Raw genomic sequence first — 23,152 nt, forward strand, 5'->3', positions numbered from 1 at the left:
CCTCCCCATGCATATGCCTAACTTTGCTGAATTGGCCCTTGCACACTGGCTTCAGGTTAGCCTTAATTGCCTAATGATCCTATTATGGTCACCTTGGGACTTCAGATTTCCATCTCAAAAATGGATTGCCTGAACATGTGTACACATGTAAAAAGGATGATGGGTAAAAGCCATTGCTGCCACCTGATTCAGATTCAGTGCTGACATATCCAGTGTTTATTTTTCCCCTGATACGCAGAGGAACTGCGATCATCCGAATACCAATTATCCGAAGGCGATCTCTAGGTCCCGATAGAAACATTACATCAAAGACGTGTTTCCAACAGTGATCGCGTCTCTTGTTTACAGTGATTAAACAGGCACCATCTCCAAATGACTGACCTCCCGCCCTCTCTCCCCACACTTGCCCTGGAGTTCTACAGAGTGGTGAACCCAAACCCCCCCCACTTCCCCAGATAATCTGACCAACATTGTCCTGTACAGGGCAGAGGTGGAACCTGTCAAAACGTTGCAGAAAAAAGTTGCATGCGCTCAAATTCGAGACTTACTCCACAAAGGCGGCAACAGCACAGCAGTCTTATTGTTGTTGTCCAGTCCAGCTGCACCGGAGAGGGGAAAGGGGAGCAGTGTTGGATGGGTTTGGGGGCAGTGTTGGATGGGGTTGGGGTGAGGGGGGGGGGGGTGGCAGTGTGGACAGGGTTGGGGGCAGGGGTGGTTTTGGGGAGCAGTGTTGGACAGTTGGGGTCAGGGAGAAGTGATGGACAGTTGGGGGCAGGGGGGTGGTGTTGGGGGGTGGGGAGCGGTGTTGGATAGGTAGATGGTGGTGTTGGGGGGCAGGGAGCACTGTTGGACTGTTGTGGGATGGGGTGGTGTTGGGGCGGGGAGTGGTGTTGGAGGGTGGGGTGTGGTGTTGGACGGTACAGGGGTGGGGGCCGGTGTTGGGAGGCGCGGGGGTGTGGTGTTGGGAGGCAGGAGCAGTGTTGGACAGTTCGGGGGCAGGGGCGGTGTTGGGGGGTGGGGGTCAGTTGCGGGCAAGGGTGGTGTTGGACGGTTGGGGTGTGGGGGGCCAGTGTTGGGGGGGGGGGGGCCTAGGGGATGGTGGACAGTTGGGCATGGGGTGGTGTTGGACTCTTGGGCATAGGGTGGTGGACTGTTGGGGGCGGGGGGTGATGTTGGACAGTTGTGGGGGCAGTGGTGGTGTTGAACAGTTGTGGGGGGCTGGGGGACGTGTTGGAGGGTGGGGCCGGGGGTGTGGTGGACTGTTGGGGGGCATGGGACAGTATTGGGTGATTGTGGGGGTCGGGGGTGGTGTTGGACGGTTGTGGGGGCTGGGGGGAGTGTTGGGGGTGAGTGGGGCTGGGGGGAGTGTTGGGGTGGGTGGGGCTGCGAGGTGGACACTTGGGCGTGGGGCGGTGTTGGACGGTTGGGGGGTGGGGGAGTGGTGCACAGTTGGGCGTGGGATGGTGTTGGACGGTTGGGGGGGATGGGGGTGGTGTTGGATGGGTGGGGAGGCAGTTGTGGTGTTAGGGTGTGGGGGGCAGTTGGGGTGTAAGGCCGGGGAAGGTGGTGGTGGATAATTGGGCATGGGCGGAGTTGGGGGGTATGGGGCAGTGTTGTGGGGTGGAGCTAGGAGCTGGTGGACAGTTGGTGGGGGGGGGGCGTGGGACGGTGTTGGATGGTTGGACGATGGGTTGATGTTGAGGGGTGGGGGTGGTGTTGGATGGTTGGGGGCTGGGTTGGTGTTGGGGGCGAGGTGGCGGTTTTGGATTGTTGGGGGCGGAGGGTGGTGTTGAGAGTGGGGGACAGTTTTGGGTGCGGGGGCAGTGTTGGGCGGTTGATGGCAGGGATGTTGGCCGGGGGCGGCGGGCAGGCAGGGGTGGTGTTGGGGGCCAGGGGAGGTGTTGGACAGAGTTGGGGGCCGGGGGTATTGGACGGGAGCGGGTTGTTTTGGGGGCAGGGTCTCGAGCACTGTGTGCTACTGCTAGTCTCCTGAATGGGGAGCAGACTTTTAAAGAAAACTCCGAGCCCCAATTAACCGAATAACCGATTATCTGAACGAAATAGTGCCTGCCCATCTCGTTCAGATAATCGAGGTTCCCTTGTCATGAAGGAATAGATACAGTTAGCTAGTGACGCCCATGTCCCGCAAGGGAATAACAAAAAAAAAGTTTCAGGTGTGTAGGTGAGCGTAAAGGCAATCATTAAGGGGAAGCTGAAGGTAGATAAATCACCAGATGGACTACACCCCAGATTTCTGAAGGGAATAGCGGAGGAGAATGTGGAGATATTGGTGGTCATCTTTCTGGGTTCACTGGGGTCAGTGAAGTTCCCAGAGTACTGGAAAATGGCTAATGTAACACCCCTGTTTAAGAGGGAAGGAGGCAGAATATAGGAAGTCCTAGGCTAGTTAGCCTTGTCTTGGTTGTTGGTAAGATTTGAGAGTCCATTATTAAGGAGGAGATTGCAGAGTACTTGCAAGTGAATGGTAAAATATAGTGGAGTAAGCACTACTTCATCAATGGGAGGTCAGGCTTAACAAATCTGTCTGAAGTCTTTGAGGAGGTAACAAGCAAATTACACAATAGAGAGTCAGTGGATGTGATCAATGTAGATTTCCAGAAAGCCTTTGTCACAGTACCATGCATGAGGCTTCCAAATAAAATAAGAGATCATGGTATTAGAGGTAAATTACTGGCATGGTTAGCAGATTGACTGACTGGCAGAAAGCAGACTTTAGAGATAAAGGGATCTTTTTTCTGGATGGCAGCTGGTGACGAGAGTTCTTCAGGGGTCCGTTTGTGTTATATATTAATGATCTGGATGCAGAAACTGAAGGCATTGTTGCTAAGTTTGCAGGTAACCCCAAGGTAGGTGGAAGATCAGGTAGTGTTGAGGAAGTAGAGAGGCTGCAGAAGGACTTGGACAGGCTAGGAAAGTGGGCAAAGAAGTGGTAGTTGGAATACATTGTGGGAAGGTGTGAGGTTACACATTTTGGTAGGAAGAATAAAGATGTAGAGTGTTTTCTAAATATGGGAAGGCTTCAGAAATCTGAAGAACAAAGGAACTTGGAATTTAGACTCCTTGTATATTTAACTTGCAGATTCATTTGGCAGTTAGGAAGGCAAATGCCATGTTTGCATTCCTTTTCAGAGAGTTGGAATACAAGCGCAGAGATGTACTGCTGAGGCAGTGTAGTGCTTCAGTCAGACTGCAGTTGGATAACTGTGACCAGTTTTGGGCCCTGTATCTAAGAAAGGATGTGTTGGTTTTGGATGGGGTCCAGAGGAGGTTAACGGCATATTCCTGGGGATGAAGGGCTTGTCAGATAAGGTGCAGTTGAGGACTCTAGATCTGTATTCCATGGAGTTTACAAGGATGAGGAGAGATCTCATTGAAACTTATAGAAGACTGGAAGTGGCAATGATGTTTCCGCTAGTCAGAGACTTTGACCTGAGGTCACAGCCTCAGAATGAAGGGAGGATCCTTTAGAACTCAGATGAAGAGGAATTAAATAAGGTTTAACAATTTAATTTCTTTTTAACAGTAACAAGGGTATGTAAAAAGTTCAAGTTCACACAAATCAGTGGGTTTAAACAAAGCTTTGGTTACTGGCCATACCAGCAGGTGAAGTGTTGCAGTTAGTGACTGCACAAGTTGAGAGTTTAATCTGAATGTGACAAAAATGACTGAGTCAGTTGCTTAAAACTTTGTTCAAAGCAGGAGATAAGTAACTAGGCCACCACAACTTTTTGCATTAAATGTTAAAGTATTTGCAAGATTAGGACAGCCCAGATACAGTTACAAGAAGTCTGTAAATTCCTTTGCAAATTCATTGTGACTAAGTTGATAGATTGAAGGAATGGCTGTAGATGTCACATACATAGACTTTAGTAAGGCGTTTGATAAGGTTCCCCATGGTAAATTAATGGAGAAAGTGAAGTCACATGATGTGCAGGATATTCTAGCTGGGTGAATAAAAAACTGGTTGAGCAACAGGAGACAGAGAATAGTAGTTGGAGAGTTTCTTGAAATGGAGAAACCCCTGATCTCCATTCTCGAAATGGAGATCCCTGTGGAACACCAGTGATGTTCCACAGGGATCAGTGCTGGGGCCACTGTTGTTTGTATTTTACATCAATGATCTGGAAGAGGGCATTGTTGGTCTGATCAGTAAGTTTGCAGATGACACGAAGATTGATGGAATAGCAGAAAGCATAGGGGACTGTCAAAGAATACAGGAGAATATAGATAGACTGGAGAGTTGGTCGGAGAAGTGGCAGATGGAGTTCAATCCAGGTAAATGTGCGATGATGCATTTTGGGAAGTCTAATTCCAGAGTGAACTGTACTGTAAACGGAAGAGCCTTGGGAAAAGTCGATGAGCAGAGAGGTCTGGGAGTTCAGGTACATTGCACCCTGAAGGTAGCTGCACAGGTGGATAGAGTGGTCAAGAAAGCGCATGGTATGCTTGCCTTCATCGGACGGGGTATTGAGTATAAGCGCTGGCATGTCACGTTAAAATTGTACAAGACTTTGTTTCGACTGCATTTAGAATATTGTGTACAGTTCTGGTCGCCACATTACCAAAAGGATGTGGAGAGGATGCAGAGAAGGTTTACGAGGACGTTGTCTGATATGGAATGTTTTAGCTATGAAGAGAGGTTGAGTAGGTTAGGATTGTTTCCATTATAAAAGAGGAGATTGAGGGGGGGGGACCTGATTGAGACCTACAAAATCATGAAGGGTATAGACAGGGTACATAGAGATAAGCTTTTTCCCAGGGTGAGGGATTCAATAATGAGAGGTCAAGCTTTCAAGGTGGAAAGTTAAGGGGGATACACGTGGCAGTACTTTAGACAGAGGGTGGTAAGTGCTTGGAACGCATTGCCAGCAGAGCTAGTAGAGGCAGGCATGGTGGATTCATTTAAGGTACATCTGGATAGATGCATGAGTAGGTGGGGAGCAGAGGAATACAGATGCTTAGGAACTGGGCAATAGGTTTAGACAGTGGATTTGGATCGGCTCAGGCTTGGAGGGCCAAAGGGCCTGTTCCTGGGCTGTAAATTTTCTTTGTTCTTTGTTCGTGCTCTGGTGATTATTAAATAGTCTACAAGTCTTAACTTTGCACTGCTCCTGTAGAGTAACCAGGGTATTCCATAACCATCAAGCTCTAATTTGCAAAGAAACTTACGGATTGATTATCTCGTTCTGTGGTTCCCTTGCTCTTTGAACAAAGTTAAATTTTAAGTTAACAAAAAAAAGAGTTGTGAATGCTGGAAATCTGAAATAAAAACAGAAATTCTTTGAGGAAGGGTCACTGAACCTGAAACATTGACTCTGCTTTCTCGCCGCAGATGCTGCCAGGCCTACTGAGGTTCTCCTGTTTTTGTTTAAAATTTAATGTTATTCAGTCTGACAACAGAAGTGCACAGATGCATCATGATTGTCATTACATTTGGAGCTGAAGCTGCTCCTTATTAGACTTATCTGTGAATATTGTACTGGTATATCCGTCAGAGGGCCAGAATAGCACTGACCGCGTCAGTTTAAATTTCTGTGTTTTAGCTACATGTGCACAAACGCCAGAAGTTTCTGTCTGTTTCATACAGTGACTGTTGCAAGCAGCCTCATTATAATGGCCAGATCTTTGAGACTATGTTCATAGCGAACCAGCAGTTTACTCTCCAGAACTGGAAATATTATCCTCTCTGGAAGTTCTTTGAGCTTTTGACCAGAGGTACTTCAATTTTGTTGGGCTGTTTAATAGTATAGTGTCTGATTGTGGACAGAGAAACTTTCCAAAATTTGAATTACATTCTGTAGAAATGCTGAATGCTGTTCTGTGGATGTGTCATTCCTGCCAACCTCACCCATTCAGTAGATAGTATTCAAACCAATCCAATCCATTTGTTTCAAACGAAATTCCATCATCCCTCGTATCTGAGATTATCCAAAGCAAACACCTGAACCCTAAAACACTAATATTATGCTCAGCATCATTTGCGTTGTTGATCAGTCTGCTGATTTAAGGTGATTTCAAATCTATAGATTTGATCCACATTGTTAAAGCTGTGTAAATGTTCTGTAGTTGCTGAGTTGATGAGTGATCCCGATGTTGCTTTCAATCAAATGTTTATTGACACTCATTACAGTCATGGTCCAAATCCTGAGCTCTGCTCATGGTCAAACAACTAAGTCTGAACAAAAAAGAGTTAGGAAGATGGATTAAATTCAGCATAATGTTTAATGCCTGATGTTTGTCGTTCTACATTGAATTACCTCTGTTTGTGTACAGCTCCATGTGTTGATATCTGCTGCATGTAGCTATATCTGGCATGCAGTATTTTTGAAGGATAGATAAGTGGAGATGAAGCTTGAAAGTAACAATTGAGGCAGCTGTTGAGAATTTGTTAAACAGTGAGTGAGCTGTAGAACAGAGACACAACATTTCAGATGAATCTGAGCATGAAATAAGAAATAACAAAGTCAAAGAGCAGCTCAGCAAATGTGGCAGCATCTGTGAAGAGGAGAGAGTCACCATGTTTCAATGAGTCCTCTTCACTATCTTCACTACTAGATCTGCTGGGTTTCTCGGGCATTTTCAGTTTTCATTTTTTTTCCAGCATCTGCGGCATTTTACTTTAAACAGAGCAGAAGATAGCTGTGTGTAACGAGCTCCCTATTGGATGTATAGGTAGCTGTCTAATAATTCCTATATACATATACATATAGGTTGAATATACTTTGAATATACTGTCGACTGGAGTGTTTGTCTGACTATGTTGGGCTGTGCACATGTCTATATAACTAAACTTTCCTTGTTTTGTGAGCATGGCATTGATGGTTTTTTTCTGCTGCTGTTACAGGAGCTGAGATGTCTGATTGCTAAACATGGTCCAAGTGCTTCTCAAGGTTCTGCTAGTTCCAGTAATTCCCTAACAGGCAATATCATTTCCAGTCAAAGTCAGTCCAAGTACCAGTTTGAGAAAGGTATCATTGTTTCACAGAGTGGGAACTGTCGAGTCATGGCATACTCCTCCTTGATGACCTGTCTTGTTGTGTCTCAACCTTCTCCTCAGACAACTCTCCTACCTGGTAAGCCTTCAAAGTGTTTATCTCGCTGTCGACTACTTCCTAATTAAATGTTGATCATCATCTACATCACAGTTCTCAAAAAGTTTATTTTCTCTTTGAAAATGTCTTGCTTTAAGTTTTAGTCATTCATTTTCCCCTAACTTAAAAATTAGTTCCTCTAGCAGTCCCCTTGTTCTGCATTAATCTCTTCTCTGCTGTGAACTCATTCCTCTTCTTCCTTTCTTCCCTCAGTTCTGTGATTCCAGTCTACTTTATAAAACTTGCAGTTTGAGAAGTGTTATTGTATGATATTGATGCATTGACCAGCCTTATTGCTAAAGATTTTAATTGAATTTGTCCACCCAGTTTGTAAAGGTTTTGAGCACTAAAGAGATGTCCTTTTAACTCAGCAGCATTTGTTGAGAACATGATTGTTTGAGTACTTCCCACATACTTTTTCTAGATCAGGCTATCTGCTTTAATGGCAGGGCTGCTGGTGGAGAGGCCAAATAGTGTTGGGTGACCAATTTTCCTGAGACTCTCCTGTTGCATTGCAATTAAGACAATTCCTAATAGTGCAACTTTTGCCATTCTGGCTTCCCTCTTTTATTTGCTATGCAGGATGTGGTGTGAAGAAGATAAGTGGGATGAACTTCCGCAGCACTCAATACATCCCCATCCATTCTAAACAGATCCGAGGTCTGGCATTCAGTGACCGCCCTGACAGTGTCCTCCTTTCTGCATCTCTGGACAACACTGTCAAATTAACCAGGTAAATCAGTATCAAGCTGGAAGGGATCAAAGCCTTTGATAGTTTTCTTTCTTGTCATCTAGATAAGTGAATAAGATACTATCTTGGGCAGTATCTAAGAACTTCTGTTTTTAGGCACTGAGGGAAAAGGTGCAAGTTTCTCATGTCTCTGTATGCTAGTCTGTGTTTCTTTGTTTTTTTTGTGCATTTCCTCGTTTTGAAGTATTTGCTTGATTTTCAGTAGCCTTTGGGGTATGGCTAAGTCAGTTGTTTTGGACCTCCTGTTTTCATCAACAACAAAATTGGCAGTTAGATCTTCCAGGAGCCATCCATCACTGCTATTTGGGCAGAAGTAACTGCAGATGACCTCTTGTCTTGAAGGTGTTGGCTGTTTGCATTTGTGTGGTTCAAAGGGCAGCCTTCATTTTTCAATCACATGCTTATGCAGTTCTTTACCAAGACCATTAGTTTGCTATCTGACTGGTTCCTGTTTGATATATGAATTCTGAGCTCAGTAGGACAGGGGCACGTGGCTTGGTGGTTAGCACTGCTGCCTCATAGCACCAATTCCAGCCTTGGGTGACTGTCTCTGTGGAGTTTGCACAACCTCCATGTGTCTTTGTGGGTTTTCTTCGAGTGCTCTGGTTTCTTTCCCACAGTCCAAAGATGTTCAGTAGATTAGACATGCTAAATTGCCCATAGTGTCCAGGGATGTGTAGGTTAGGTGGATTAGCCACAGGAAATGCAGGGTTACAGGGATTTGGTAAGGGGGGTGGGGAGAGGTCTGGGTGCAGTGCTGTTCAGATAAATCAGTGTGGATCTGATGGGCCGAATGACCTACTCCTTCACTGTAGGGATTCTACGATAAGTGATTCTAGATCTGGATTTACATTTCCAGCTGTTGTGAGCTTGAATTGCATTATAGCAAGGTGTAAAACATTATTCAATATATCCAGTAATATGTGGCCACCACAAAAATGATGTCGATTGTCAGGTTGACAATCCAACTAGTTTATTATCGTACTTCATTTAATGAACCTTACCTCTCTGCTTTGGCTTGCAAATGATAACTCTTATTCCATTCTACACAGTCATAGTTATTCAACACGGAAACAGACCCTTTAGTCCAAGTCATCCTGCCGACCAGACACTCCAATCTGACCCAGTCCCATTTGCCAGCATTTGGCCTATATCCCCCTAAACCCTTCTTATTCATATACCCATCCAGATGCCTTCTAAATATTGTAATTGTACCACCTCCTTCACTTTCTCTGGCAACTCGAAGTATACACACACCACTCTCTATGTGAAAATGTTCCCCCTCAGGTGCCATTTAAATCTTTCCCCTCTCACCTTTAAACCTATGTCCTCTACTTTTAGACTCCCACATTCCCAAATATCCTCTAAAATGGCCGAGCAAGAAGTTGTAGAAGAAAGAGATAATTGGAAGATGACCCGCCAGCACGATTTAACTGGGGATGGTCTGATTTGTATCTCTTGCATCCCAAAAAGAACCAGCAGCTGAGGGAACCTCAGGCTGACCTCTTGTGCCTTCATCATGCCCAGATTGAATTTAGGCAGGGTTTACAGCCATGAACCTCCTAAAAACAGTCATCTTGCCACTCCCTGGGAGCTGTCCAAAACTGCAGCAAGGTTTTGTCAAAATTGTTTTCTTGCCTGTGGCAAAGTGTCACAAGATATTGACCGTGCATCATCCTGTGCTTGCAATGACCCTGTTAATTTTGTCTCTATAGCCTGATGGCCAACACTGTGGTTCAGACTTACAACACTGGTCGTCCTGTCTGGAGCTGCTGCTGGTGTTCAGATGACACAAACTACATCTATGCTGGGTTGATAAATGGTTCCATTTTGATATATGACATGAGGGATACGACAACCCACGTCCAGGAGCTGCCATCACAGGGCTCTAGGTATGTCTTTTTAATGCACAGTGAAATTATACTTTTGCTTGTATGCTCAGTCACTCTTTGTCCCTTCTGCATGGCTTGCTTGCTTGTTATACTCTTACTGGCTCCACATGGTCTGGATCACCTAAGGGATATGTTGCAGCACTTGTCTTAACGGTCCAGGTCGGAAACCTTAGATAGTAATGCATTTGGAATTTGTAATGCTCAAATTGTAACTCTGCCTTATCAGTTGTGACTAAAACCTTCACTGAGAAGATTTCAGATTCTTTACAGAAGTACAGTGATTGAATCAGGGAATAGGAGGTCGAAAAGAAAGAAGGCCACCTGTTCCATTGAGTAACTTTTCAAGCTGAAGTCACCTGATTGACAGAAATAAAACAGAACTGTGGCTGCTGGAGATCTGAAACAAATAATAACAAATTGTTGGAGAAACTCAGCAGGTCTGGCAGCATCTCATGGTCTTCAAGACTCAACAGTGACTTTAACGGGTGACCCCCCCCCCCCACTTTCTATTACTACCCCAGCTCCTGTCTGAAATGGGCTGCTTTCAGCACAGTTAACCCATTTTCAACTACTCACAGTCTCCATAATCACCTATTTAACTTCTCTTTTTTTCCTGATCTAATGTTAACATTCCCTTTGTCTGCTTACCCTTTTTCTGTTCCCCCACACCCTGTAGTTGTCATAAAATCATATGGCACAAAAGAGGTCCTTTGACACATTCTGCACTGATCCCACTTTCCAGAATATTGTCATAAAATGGCTGACAGCCTTTAATATTAAGTGCTCTTCCACTTACCTTTGAATGCAATGTGATGTTTCCTACCTCTTCAACCCTCCCACAAAGTGCATTCCTACCATCCTCTCGGTGAAAAATGTCATGAATCGTGTTGTCAAAGGATAATCCTTGTCCATCCAATTACCACCTTCTAATTTGTCTTCATGGCCTAAATGCAGATGGTATAGCAGTGTACTGCAGAATGCAAGTAGTGTGACTGCTGTTAGCATTCAAAGCATTGTCCTGGATGATATGCAATGTATGGTCACACAAGTGTATTATTGTGGGAGTCAAAACTCTTCTGATTGTGCCACCTTTCAGACAGACTTGCAGCCTGCAAAAACCATGCACACAGTGCAGGATATCATTGATAATGTGGAAGATGGCAATTCTGCCAAAGTTGTGTGCTCGCCTCTGCCTCCTTCTCTTTGGTCAGATACTGTAAAATGTGTTCAGCTTTCTTGGAATTTGGCAAACTGGAACATTTTTTCATCACCTCAACCTGAAAGGAGTCTGCTGCATTAGCATATAAAAGGGAAGGACCCAGAAACTGTCATCAGCATCAGAAACATGAGAGACACTGAACTTCAGAAGAATAGAAAAATGTCTGAGTGATGTTCGAGGAAAGTCATTCGTTAATTAGTTACTGAGAAGTTGCTGATAGGGACTGTGTTTCATTTGTAGTCATTTTGAAAAGATAAATGTGTAAACTAGCACAGGGAAGTAAAGAATTTATTGACTTTGGAAAGGGAGTTGATTTGTGAGTAAATGCATTCAATTTGTACTTTGCATTTATCACCAGTTTTTTAAAGCTAATTGCACAATTGTAAAGTTTAAGTTAAATGTAAGTTCAAGCAATTGATGTTACAATAAGTAAAGTAACTTAAACTATAAATTAAGGTACAATAGGGCATTCAACCAAATTGAATGCCAATCATGTGGCACATAGTGTGTCAAAGATTCTTCTCATCATCTCGACGTCTTTATGCAGGAGGTGTCACCAGCTGCACAATCTTGAGCTCCAGGTTGTAATTCTCAAATTTGCTAGTGCCTTTTCTTAATGCAATTTTAGGTATTTTGTGTGTGTGTGTGTGTGTCTGACGCGCGCTCTCTCTCTTACCTGCTTGCTCCCTCTCTCTCTCTATAATGCACACTCTCTCTTTTGTGCACTCTGTATCTCTTCTCCTGCCCCTCTCCAACCTTCAGCAATTGCAGCTAATAATATTGTCCCCATTGTATGTTTTACTGTATAGATGTCCTGTGACTTCACTGTCCTACCTCCCACGTATGGCTTCTGCAGCATTTCCATGTGGTGGTCTGGTGGCTGGCACTCTGGAAGGCGGCTGCTTCTGGGAGCAGAAATCCACAAACACTTACAAAGCGCACTTGCTGCCCCTGGAAGCTGGAAGCTGCACAGATATACAGATTGAACCCACAATGCGACACTGTCTCGTTACTTACAGGCCAAGTACGTGGAGCAGTATTTGGGAGGGGAGGGTCTGCCATTGCAGTATCTTTTAGACATTTTTGGTTTGGTTGGTAAATGATTTGACTTCAGTGCCCTGAAATGAGGATTGAAACATCCAGCGTTGTGTACTGCTGGTAATGTTCAGTATTCCATCTAGATGAAGGCAGCATCAGCCTCCAGTTGTGAAGGATCCATGATGCCGTGGTTTTGTATGCTGCAGCAACAACATTAAAACATTACTCACTATCAGTCTCTCAGAGCTGCTGGTACTTGCGGAACAAGATCTGAGTAAACATCCTCTAAGCAGGAGAGAATTTTGTACAAACAAATTTGTGAGTTGTTGCTTGTCTTGAGGGGGAGCTGATGGCAGAGTGGTTATGTCACTGGATCAGTAATCCAGAACCTCAGGCTAATGTTTTGGGGGCATTGGTTCAAATCTCATTGTCACAGATTGTGAAGTTTGAATTTAATAAAAAGCTAGCCTACTTGCAACTATGTAACCATTGTTGATTGTTGTACAAACCCGCTGGTTCACTAATGCCTTTCAAAGAAGGAAGTCTGCCATACTTGGTTTGACTTGCATGTGGCTCCGCTCAGTAATGTGGTTGACTTTAACTGATCTCTGCACGATTCGAAACAGGCAGCAAATGCTGGGCTGACCAGCGGCACCTACGTTCCATCAATGAATTAGAAAAAAACAAATATGGTTGATTTTTTTTTTTCTCTTTTGAAACAGGCAAAACCCATAATTCCCTACGGTGTGTTATGATGGAACTATCAAGCAGTCCCTCTCCAGACTCGCTGGAGAACCTGATTTGTACATGTTACCCAGTCCAGACATTCAATGCAGGCCCTACATGTAAGCTGCTTACTAAAAATGCCATTTTTGCAAGTCCTGAGAAGGACGGCAGTGTCTTAGTGTGTGCTGGGGACGAGGCATCCAACAGTGCTATGGTAAGTGATGGCATCCTTTTTTGCCCGCTAATCTGTTATTAGCTGCTGCCTGGATAGCAGTTTTCAAACTTTGTTCCTTGATGTTCTGTCCTCAAGATTGGAGTGTAACTACGAGATAGATTAATGGGGACAAATGTGATAATATGTTTTGTTACAGTCAACATAAAAACATTGGCCAAATGGTGATTGAAGTACATTGGTTCCAAAAGAACAGCATTGTGTACAGAGAACACACCACAGTACAATGTTGCTAACAGGTCATTGACTAGAAATGTGAACATCAACTTCCTCCACACATTCTTCCAGATCTGAGTATTTCTGACATTTTATATTTTTATTCCAGATTTCTCAGTTCCACAGCATTCATTTAATATCCAAACAAAGGGTGGCTGTAATCTGTTTCAACTGTTTTTCTCAAGCGATCTTCCAAAGTGGCCCGTTTTAACACCTGAAAATTTTCATGACCCAAACACCAGGAAAAATCAAAACAGTAATAAAGCAGCATTGTAACATATTGAAGAGTCATTAAAGTTTATGTAATGATAGATCAAAATTTCGATGAAAAAGTGTTTTTGAAACACTTTTATCACTATTATTCTATGAACTCCCTGAGTCGCTATTTTTCCACCACCCTCACTCATGTGCACACATTTTAATCAGCCTCTCTTTCCTCATCCCACATGCACCCACCCCAAAACACAGATATCAGTCCCCTGCCAAAACCTCTGTGAACACATCAGCCACCCTCTTCTTCCCTGATGTTTGTGAAGTAGGGTTGCTTTCTGGGGGTAAGGAGTCTGTATAACAGGCACGTCGGAGTAGAAACACATTAAAGTTTAAAGCCTTCCCAGATCAACTTTCCAACTGAGCCACAGGATCAGCCATAGGATTTTCCTACATTTGCAGACCTCTAGCTCAGCAAAATCAGAGTGAAAACATTCAGAGTCCACTTGAACTCACTGCTAAAAATTATCTGAAGTTAAAGGGCATTTGGGTGCACCATCCATTGCTGTACTACGGCAAAATTGATCCAGTCGCTCTTGTGCTGTTTGTTATCTGCAGTCATGCTGCTACTTGGAGTAGGGGCAGATTCTGTTATCAAACAATGGTTGCAGTGAAATGGACCTCCAACTAATTGACAGTCATTGGCCATACACTAAACCAATTTCCTGCTATGATAACTACAGGCTATCTCTCTTTCACACAAGTGATTATGAGAGTCTGTATTTTCAATGGTATGGTGTGGCTTTTGTAAGATTCTGTAATGTCTTCAATTGCACTGCAGATAGTGGAAGCTAATGGTGTTTTGTATGAATACATGTATTTGATGATCACAGATTCTGCAGTGAAGCTGCAACTGGAGTGGACGCCCTTGCTTAGATGCTGAGTGGCTCTCCATGTAATGGATGTTTGTTTCTGTCTGTGACACTTAGGTTATTTTCTGGTTTCATGCTTGTGATACTGAGTTAATCCACATGGTGGCAGTAAGTGCTCTCAGCAGTAATTGAGGTTTCTGTTGTGCGCAATTCGTGAGGCAGGGTCTGGGAAGTGTGAGGCTGTGAAATGAATGTCTTCATAATGGGCACACAGTGTGGATTGCACCCTCACCCTCCAATGAAAATTTGAGGTTTAAGACTCCTAGAGTTGAACTCAACTTAAAATATAAATGAGTAGTCAAAGCCATTTGTTTTGCATATGTTGATATTTGAACTTGTTGCAGACTTCATTTCAGGGAATAGTGCTTCCATTTTATTTCCATTCCATTTGTCACATTATGCAATTGAGGAAGCCCTTCCCGTTTGATTTTTTTCTTTTGCTGAGGTTACCTGAGAATGACCTTTATATGCAAAAGCAACCTGTAACCGAGCAATGTTGTGTATATGTGAAGTGAGTCAAGGTGTTGATAGAAAACCAATGTGTGCATGCACAGTGGAAGAGGGATGAGAATGATGCAGTGTGGATGGACAGGGTTAGCTTTAAGTGTGGAAGGTGGGGTATTAGCGGTTTAAGTATATGTTATGTGAATAGTATCTCTCTCAGGAAACGCACAATGAGTTTCTTGACATTGATGAAAGGAAACGGTGTTTTTTTTTGGTTTACGTATCTTTATTGGATTATGTGATGAACCTGCTGTTGTTTCCAGGATATAACTTGACAATAGTTTGTGGGCTCAGTGGTTAGCGTTGCTGCCTCATAGCATCAGGGACCAGGGATCAATTCCAGTCCAGTCTCATGTCTGTCTGGAGTTTGCACTTTCTCCCCGTGTCTGCGTGGGTTTCCTCCGGGTGCTCTGGTTTCCTCCCACAATCCAAAGATGTGCAGGTTAGGTGAATTGGCCATGCTAAATTGCCCATTGTGTTCAGGGATGTGTAGGTTAGGTGCATTAGTCAGAGGAAATGTAGAGTAATAGGATTGGGGAATGGGTCTAGGTGGGTTACTCTTTGGAGCGTTGGTGTGGACTTTATGGTCCAAATAGCCTGTTTCCACACTGTAGGGATTCTATGATTCTTGGTATTTATGTGTTTTTTTTTGTCGTTTAGCTATTTGCCTCCTTAGAACCACAAACATGTAAGTATCAGGGCTGGACTGTTGGGATTGGGTGGGATGTTGCAGTAGATGAAGCGACAAACACTGTTCATTTGACTATTAAAATTCTGTCAACACCATCTGGAAGGTATCTGATGGGTAACACTTTATACTTTCTTGTGGCAGGTGTGGAATGCAGGGAACGGATCACTCATCCAGAAGCTTCAGGCTGACCAGCCTGTCCTAGACATCTGTCCCTTTGAAGTGAATCACATGAATTTCTTGGGGACTCTGACAGAAAAAATGGTTAAGATCTACAAGTGGGCCTGATGGGACTCGTGCTTACTATCATAGACTCAGACTGGAAATGGGTGGCCCAATTCTGGTGCTGCTATTATAAGTTGACTACTGTACAGAATCTGGCTAGGAAATGAAACACTTTCTGTTTTAAACAAGCCCAGTTAAACAAGCTAAGTTATCCTCCATTCGGGCTTGATTTACGTGGCTGACCTACTTGAGTTGTCTCCTGGTAATCCACCAACTTCCCCTACTATTGTAAACTTTGGCCTTTATTTAAATGTAATTATTTACAAAGGTTTGCTCATTTCTGTTGAATGCTCACTGTTCTCATATTTGTGACATTTCCAGGGAGACCGTCTTCAAATAAAATCCTATGCCTGGGTATTTTGTGGCCATTTTTCCTCTTATAGATTTACGCCTAGCATATGCCCCCCTTTTTTATATAGCCTATCTGTTGACAATTACTGGAAATCACTAAGTGATTTGCAGTGACCCCTCCACCCTCGTGTATATTGTTTTCCTCCTCCCACTGTTTGGGAGTAGGGAGAGGTGACCTTCTCATCTCCCCTTTACTAATTTTTGTGATACGTTAAGCAAGTTCAGAATACCAGCAATGATTCATTGGGACTTTGTGTTATTACTGCTGTGGGCTGGCCCATTGCACTGCCACTGAAGGCCACCTTTTGCTTTGAATCCCCCTGTATGTGGCTGTTTGATGATGGAATCGAGAGTTCCAGCCAGTGAACCATAACAAATTTGCAGAGGAGCATTGAGGTCGTAGGCAGTGTACTGTGTATTGCCTTAACCCCTCTTCTTTTTTTTTAACGGGATTGCTTGATTTTGGGTTCATTCCCATTGGTCATGAGGTCCACATAAACAAACACTTTCCTTGCCTTGCAATATTGAAATGAACATGACATTGAATAATTCTGTGGTTGATGGAGGGGTCAATGACTGAGTTTGTACATCCAAAAAGGTTGAGACTTGAGGGCTGAAACCTGCTAGTCTAATTTATTGCAGAAAACATTGCCCAGTGGGTTGCTGGTGAGAGTTTTTGTAAGATATTGCCTGGAATTGTGACTGTCTACCTGAATGGAAAGTATATGTGCTACTTGTGTGCAGTTCAAATTTTCATAATGTACAGCAGTAATTTTATTACGATTACTTTGAAATAAAAAAAGTCTTATTATTTTCTCCTCTTGCACACCAACTGGTTCTTATTAGACAACTGAACATTAACAGCATTTCTGTATATTGTGTAATATACAATATTACAGGAACAGCCAGTCATATCAGCAAGATCCATGACCCATCCAGGTTTTCAACTGGGCTTTTATCATTTTTCACTGAGTGCCACGTGTGCTGGGGTTGAAGTTTTGCAGGCATCTGTTGCAGCCAAAAATCTGTTACCTTTACAATATTGAAAACTTGCTTAACGATTTTCTGTGCAGATTTTGTTTTTCATTATGGCAAAGTTCATTTAATATTTATTTCTTGATTGGCTTGTCTGTTAGTCCGACTGAGGCTGACACTAATAATGGCCACTTTGGCAAGGCACTCAAGATTTCTGATATTTGGCAACAAGTGAAGAGAATAAGGTTTTGACAAAGGAGGTGGAACATCACTTTAGTTTAGCCAAGCAATCTTATTTTCAGCTGGCCCTGGTTTACTTGAGGAGAGGTGGTGGCCAAGTAAGTGGTCTTATTGCTAGATTATTAATCTACAAACTCAGTTAATGTTCTGGGCTCCTGAGTTTGAATCCTGTCACACTGATGATGGAATCGTATTCACTAAAAAATATCTGGAATTACTGATGACCATGAAACCATTGTTGATTGTTGGTAAAATCCATCTTACTCACTAATGACCTTCAGAGAAGAAATCAGCCATCCTCACCTTGTTTGGCCTACATGTGACTTGAGAGCCACAGCATTGTAGTTGACTCTCAACAGCCCTCTGAAATGACACCACAAGCCACTCAGTTGTATCAATCACTTTTAAGTCCCAGCAAAGAAGTGAAGCCAGAAATCTGGCATTGACCTGTGCATCAGAAGCACCAACAGCCCTGTCAACCCTGATGAATCAGTGGTCCACCATCTGAATGATGTGGAGGTGCCAGGGGTGGACTGGGGTGGACAAAGTCTTAAGCCACATGACACCAGGTTACTGTCCACACTTCACCTGATGAAGGAGCAGTACTCTGAAAGCTTGTGATTTCAAATAAACGAATTGGACTAAATTTGGTGTCATGTGACAATTGAAAGAAGTGCTGAGGGTGGCAAGGGAGCAAAATATAGTCTGTGGGGTCTTCAATATCCACCACCAAGAGTGGCTTGGCATTACTTATTGAGCTGGTTGAGTCCGTAAGGACATAGCTGCTAAATTGGATCTGCAGCATGCAGTGATGGAAGCAAACAAGAGGGAAACAGAAACGTTACCTCATCCTTACCAATCTGCCTGCTGAAGATGCATCTGCCCATGACAGTATCGATAAGGCCTTTTTGGAGATGAAGTCCCACTTTCACATTGAGAATACCCTCCGTTGTGTTGTGTGGCACTATCAGTGTGCTAAATGGAATAGAGTTTGAATTTAGCAACTCAAAGACTGGGCGCTATGGACCATCAACAGCAGAATAGTACTCCAATGCAATCGGTACCCTCATTGCCCAGCATATCCCCCCACTCAATCATTGTTGATAAGCCAGGGGATCAACCCTGGTTCAATGGAGAGTGTAGGAGGCAGGCCAGGAGCAGCACCAGGCATAGTTAAAAATGAGGTGTCAACTTGTGAAGCTACCAAACAGGACTATTTGCATGCAAAACAGCATAAGCACAAGTGATAGTCAAAGCTAAATGATCCCACAACCAATGGATCAGATCTAAGCTCTGCAGTCCTACCACATTTGCTATTCATGTAGCAGGTGGGACAATTAACAAATCACTGGAGGAGAGGGCTGCACGGATATCCTCATCCTCAATGACTGAAGAGCCCAACATATCAGTGGAAAAGATCAGGCTGAAGCATTTGCAACAATTTTCAGCCAGGCATGCTTATTGGATGATCTAGCTTCCTCCATGGTCTCGAGCATCACTGATGTCAGCCTTCACATGATATGAAGAAATGGTTGGTTGCACTGGATGCTGCACAGACTATGGGCCCTGACAATATTCTGGCAAGACGACTGAAGATATGCTCCAGAACTTGCTGCACTCCTCGCCACACTGTTCTAGTGCAGTTACAACACTGGCATCTACCTGACAATGTGAAAAATTGCCCAGGCATGTCCTGTACGCAAAAACCAGGACATATCCAATCTGGCCAATTTCTGCCCCACCAGTCTACTCTTGATCATTAGTAAATTGATGAAAGGTGTCATCAACAGTGCTGTCCAGTGGTACCCTCTCAGCAATAACTGGCTTAGTGACATCTAATTTGGGTTCTGCCAGGGCTACTCAGCTTTGGTTCACACATGGACAAAAGAGCTGAATGCCAGAGGTGAGAGGAGAGTGACAGACCTTGATATCAAGGCTGCATTCAACCAAGTATGGCATCAAGGAGCCCTAGCAAAACTGGAATAATTGGAGGTCGGGAGCAAACTCCACTGTTTTGAGTCATAGCTGGCATTTTATGATAGTTGTGGTTATTACAGGTCAGTCATCTCTACAGGGGTTCTTCAGAGTAGTGCCAAACTATCTTCAGCTGCTTCATCAATGACTTTTCTTTCATCATACCTCGTGATAGATTCAAACTCTTGTCTCCAGAATAGTGTCCTGAGGTTGTGGATTATTGGTTGGTAAAAACTACCTCTCTACATAAAGGAGAGAGAATAAGAACAACATATTCTATTGTATCAGCTGCCTTTGCTCACCCACTCTATCTTTGATTCTTCATCTTTAGCATCTCTAAACTCTTCGAGTCCAATCTTCCTCAAAATAATTTATTCCATCAAGTAGCTGGATCATCAAATTAAGCATCCCTAAGGAACAAGTTATCTTTCAGGACGTCTAGAATGTCTGTAACCAGGCAATGTTAGTGATGTATATTTAAGCAGGCTTCTCATGCCAACTCAAACCTGTGACATTTATTGACCTGACAATGATGTATGGCATACTGTGGAAACATGAACTGCTTTTCCAGTTCTCCACCATTTTACTTTGCAGAGAAATAAACAATCGCCTTACTTGCATGCACTGCTTCCATGTGTATAGTTGCCAGCAAAAGACTTGTATGGAATGAACTACCAGAGGAAGTGGTGGAGGGTGGTACACTTACAACATGTTAAAAGGCATCTGGATAGGTACATGAATAGGAAGGGATTAGAGGGATTTGAGCCAAGTGTGAGCAAATGGGACTAGATTAATTTGGAATGTATGGTCTGCACAGATGTGTTGAAGCAAAGGGTCTGTTTCTGTGCTCTACATCTCTATAAGCTCAGAAATAAGGATGTTCACTGAGTATTCAGCACTATGTGCAACTCCTCAAGTACTGAAACAGTTCATAGAAACATAAAAACCCTACAGTGCAGAAAGAAGCCATTCAGCCCATCAAGCTAGCATTGACTTGCTGAAGAGCATCCCACTCAGACCCTTGAAACTCCACATAGGTTTTACCATGGCTAATCAACCGAACATATGACTGTGGGATGGAACAGGAGCACCTGGAGAAAAGCCACACAGATACAGGAAGAATGCACAAACTCCACACAGATAATTGCCCAAGGCTAGAATTGGACTAGAATCCTGGCACTGTGAGGCAGCAGTGCTCACCATGCCATCCATGTTAAAATGCATCAAGACCTGGACAATATCTGGCCTTGGGCAAGTAACACTCAAGCCACACAAATGTCAGGAAGCTACCATCTCCAATAAGAAACAGTCATAACCATAGGCCCTTGATATTCAGTAGTGTTAGCATTACTGAATCTCTAATTTTCAACAACCTGAGGTTTTCTATTGACCAGAAACTCGACTGGATTCATCATATAAATACAGTGGCTATAAGAGCAGGTGAGAGGCGGAATACTGCAGTGAATGACTTACCTCCTGTATCCTCAAAACCTGTCCAACATCTGCAAGGCACAAGTCAGCAGTGAAATGGAATACCCCCATTTGTCTGGATGGGTGCAACTCCAACAATACTCAGAATGCTTGATATCATCCAGGGCTAAGCAGCCTGCTTGATTGGCACTACATCCACAAGCATCCATTCCCTCCACCACTGATATTCAGGAGCAATAGTGTGTCTGATCTACAAGGTGCACAATAGAAGTTCACCAAAGATCCTTAGATAGCTCCTTTGAGCCCACCATCACTTCATCCAGAAGGACAAGGATAGCAGATACATGGGAACACTATCACCTGCAAATTCCTCTCTAAGTCACTCACCATCCTAACTTGGAAATATGATTAGATTAGATTCCTACAAAGTGGAAACAGGCCCTTCGGCCCAACAAGTCCACTTCCAAAGAGCAACCCACCCAGACCTATTCCTATTCCCCTACAGTTACCTCTGACTAATACACCTAACACTACAGGCAATTTAGCATAGCCAATTCACCTAACCTGCACATCTTTGGATTGTGGGAGGAAACCCACGCAGATACAGGGAGAATGTGCAAACTCCACATAGACAGTTGCCCAAGGCAGGAATTGAACATAGGTCCCTAGCGCTGTGAGGCAGCAGTGCTAACCATTGAGCCACCATGCCGCTCCAATATATTGCTGTTCCTTCACTGTCCTTTGGTCAAAATCCTGGAATTCTCTTGCTAAATGGTATTGTGGGTCAATCCACAGCACATGGACGGCAGTGGTTGAAGAAGAAAGCTCAGCACCACCTTCTCCAGGGCAACTGGGTTAAAAATTATACAACACCAGGCATCAGCACTTTGAAAGCTACAGCTTCCAAATAAACCTGTTGGACTATAGTCTGGTGTTGTGTGATTTTTTTTTAATCTTTGTCCACCCACGTCCAACACTGGCACCTCTACATCAAGGCAACTAGGGAAGGGCAGTGAATGGTGACCAGCCAGCAATGCTTGTGGCCCACGAGAGATTAGAGAACAAAAAAAAACAATTTACACTAAAAGGCCATGTGTCCAACCATGTTCATATTTAAGCTTCATGAGTCCCGTCCAATTTTATTTACTTGCCCTATCATATACTTTTGATTGCTTCCTCGTGCCCTTTCTGAGCATACCCTTGACAATATCTAAACAGAAACAAGCTCCACAGTCGAGCCCCTCTCTGGGTAACAAGTTATTCAAAATTCTTTTAAGGGAAGTAGTTGTCTTATATTTCTAGATGTAGTTTTGGATTCCCAACAATGGAAACATTCTGTCAAACTCTTTAATTTGAAAGGGCTCTATTATGTCAAATCCTTCCACCCCATTACCATTTTTTTCCCTTGAGTAAAGATTGTTCATCTGTTTAGTCTTCCTAAAAATATCTATCAGTTATGACATAACCATAGGAATTTATTTTGTCTTTTGTATCCTTTCTTTATTGCTTAAAGGCCAGAAATATGTATTGTACAGTGATTCTTCTGTATCCGCAAACTCACCATCACAAGTTCACCAATTCACATCAAAAAATTAGTAACCAATCATTCACGATCCATGGACAAAACTTGCCTATCTGTGACCACCTTCACGTAGAGTCATAGAGATGTACAGCATGGAAACAGACCTTTCAGTTCAACTCATTCATGTCAACCAGATATCCTAAATTAATCTAGTCCTATTTGTCAGCATTTGACGAATATCTCTCTAATCCCTTCCTATTCATATACCCATCCAGCTGCCTTTTAAATGTTATAATTATACCAGCCTCCACCACTTCCTCTGTCAGCTCATTCCATACACGCACCACCCTCTGCGTGAAAAAGTTGCCCCATGGATCCCTTTTAATTCTTTCCTCTGTCATCCTAAAACTATGCCGTCTGGTTCTGAACTTTACCAACCCAGGGAAAGACCTTGTCTCTTTACCCTATCCATGCCCCTCATGATTTTATAAACCTCTGTAAGGTCACCCCTCGGCCTCCAAAGCTCCAGGGAAAACAACCCCAGCCTATTCAGCCTCTCCCTGTAGTTCAAATCCTCCAACCCTGGCAACATTCTTTTAAACCTTTTCTGAGCTCTTTCAAATTTCACATCATCCTTCTGATAGGAGGGAGACCAGGATTGCACACAATATTCCAAAAGTGGCCTAACCAATATTCTGTACAGCAGCAACGTGATCTCCCAACTCCTTTACTCAATGCTCTGACCAATAAAGGAAAGCATACCAAACGTCTTCACTGTCCTATCTGCCTGTGACTCCACTTTCAAGGAACGATGAACCTGCACCCCAAGGTCTCTTTGTCCAGCAAAACTACCC

General features: G+C 43.5%; 1 protein-coding gene across 1 annotated transcript in view; it reads left to right on the plus strand.

Annotated features, from left to right (window-relative positions):
• rfwd3 (ring finger and WD repeat domain 3) overlaps positions 1–16,982 on the plus strand; it is a 36,577-nt gene extending 19,595 nt beyond the window's left edge. The window contains exons 8-13 of the mRNA XM_072547751.1: positions 6,866–7,094; positions 7,695–7,845; positions 9,579–9,755; positions 11,784–11,998; positions 12,735–12,952; positions 15,665–16,982. Of these exons, the coding sequence (XP_072403852.1) occupies positions 6,866–7,094; positions 7,695–7,845; positions 9,579–9,755; positions 11,784–11,998; positions 12,735–12,952; positions 15,665–15,808 (1,134 nt within the window). The 3' untranslated portion in view covers positions 15,809–16,982. The remainder of the gene's footprint in view (positions 1–6,865; positions 7,095–7,694; positions 7,846–9,578; positions 9,756–11,783; positions 11,999–12,734; positions 12,953–15,664) is intronic.
• The last annotated feature ends 6,170 nt before the right edge of the window (positions 16,983–23,152 follow it).

Source organism: Chiloscyllium punctatum, chromosome 26 (assembly GCF_047496795.1).
Source record: "Chiloscyllium punctatum isolate Juve2018m chromosome 26, sChiPun1.3, whole genome shotgun sequence".
In the NCBI taxonomy this organism is placed as follows: Eukaryota; Metazoa; Chordata; class Chondrichthyes; order Orectolobiformes; family Hemiscylliidae; genus Chiloscyllium; species Chiloscyllium punctatum.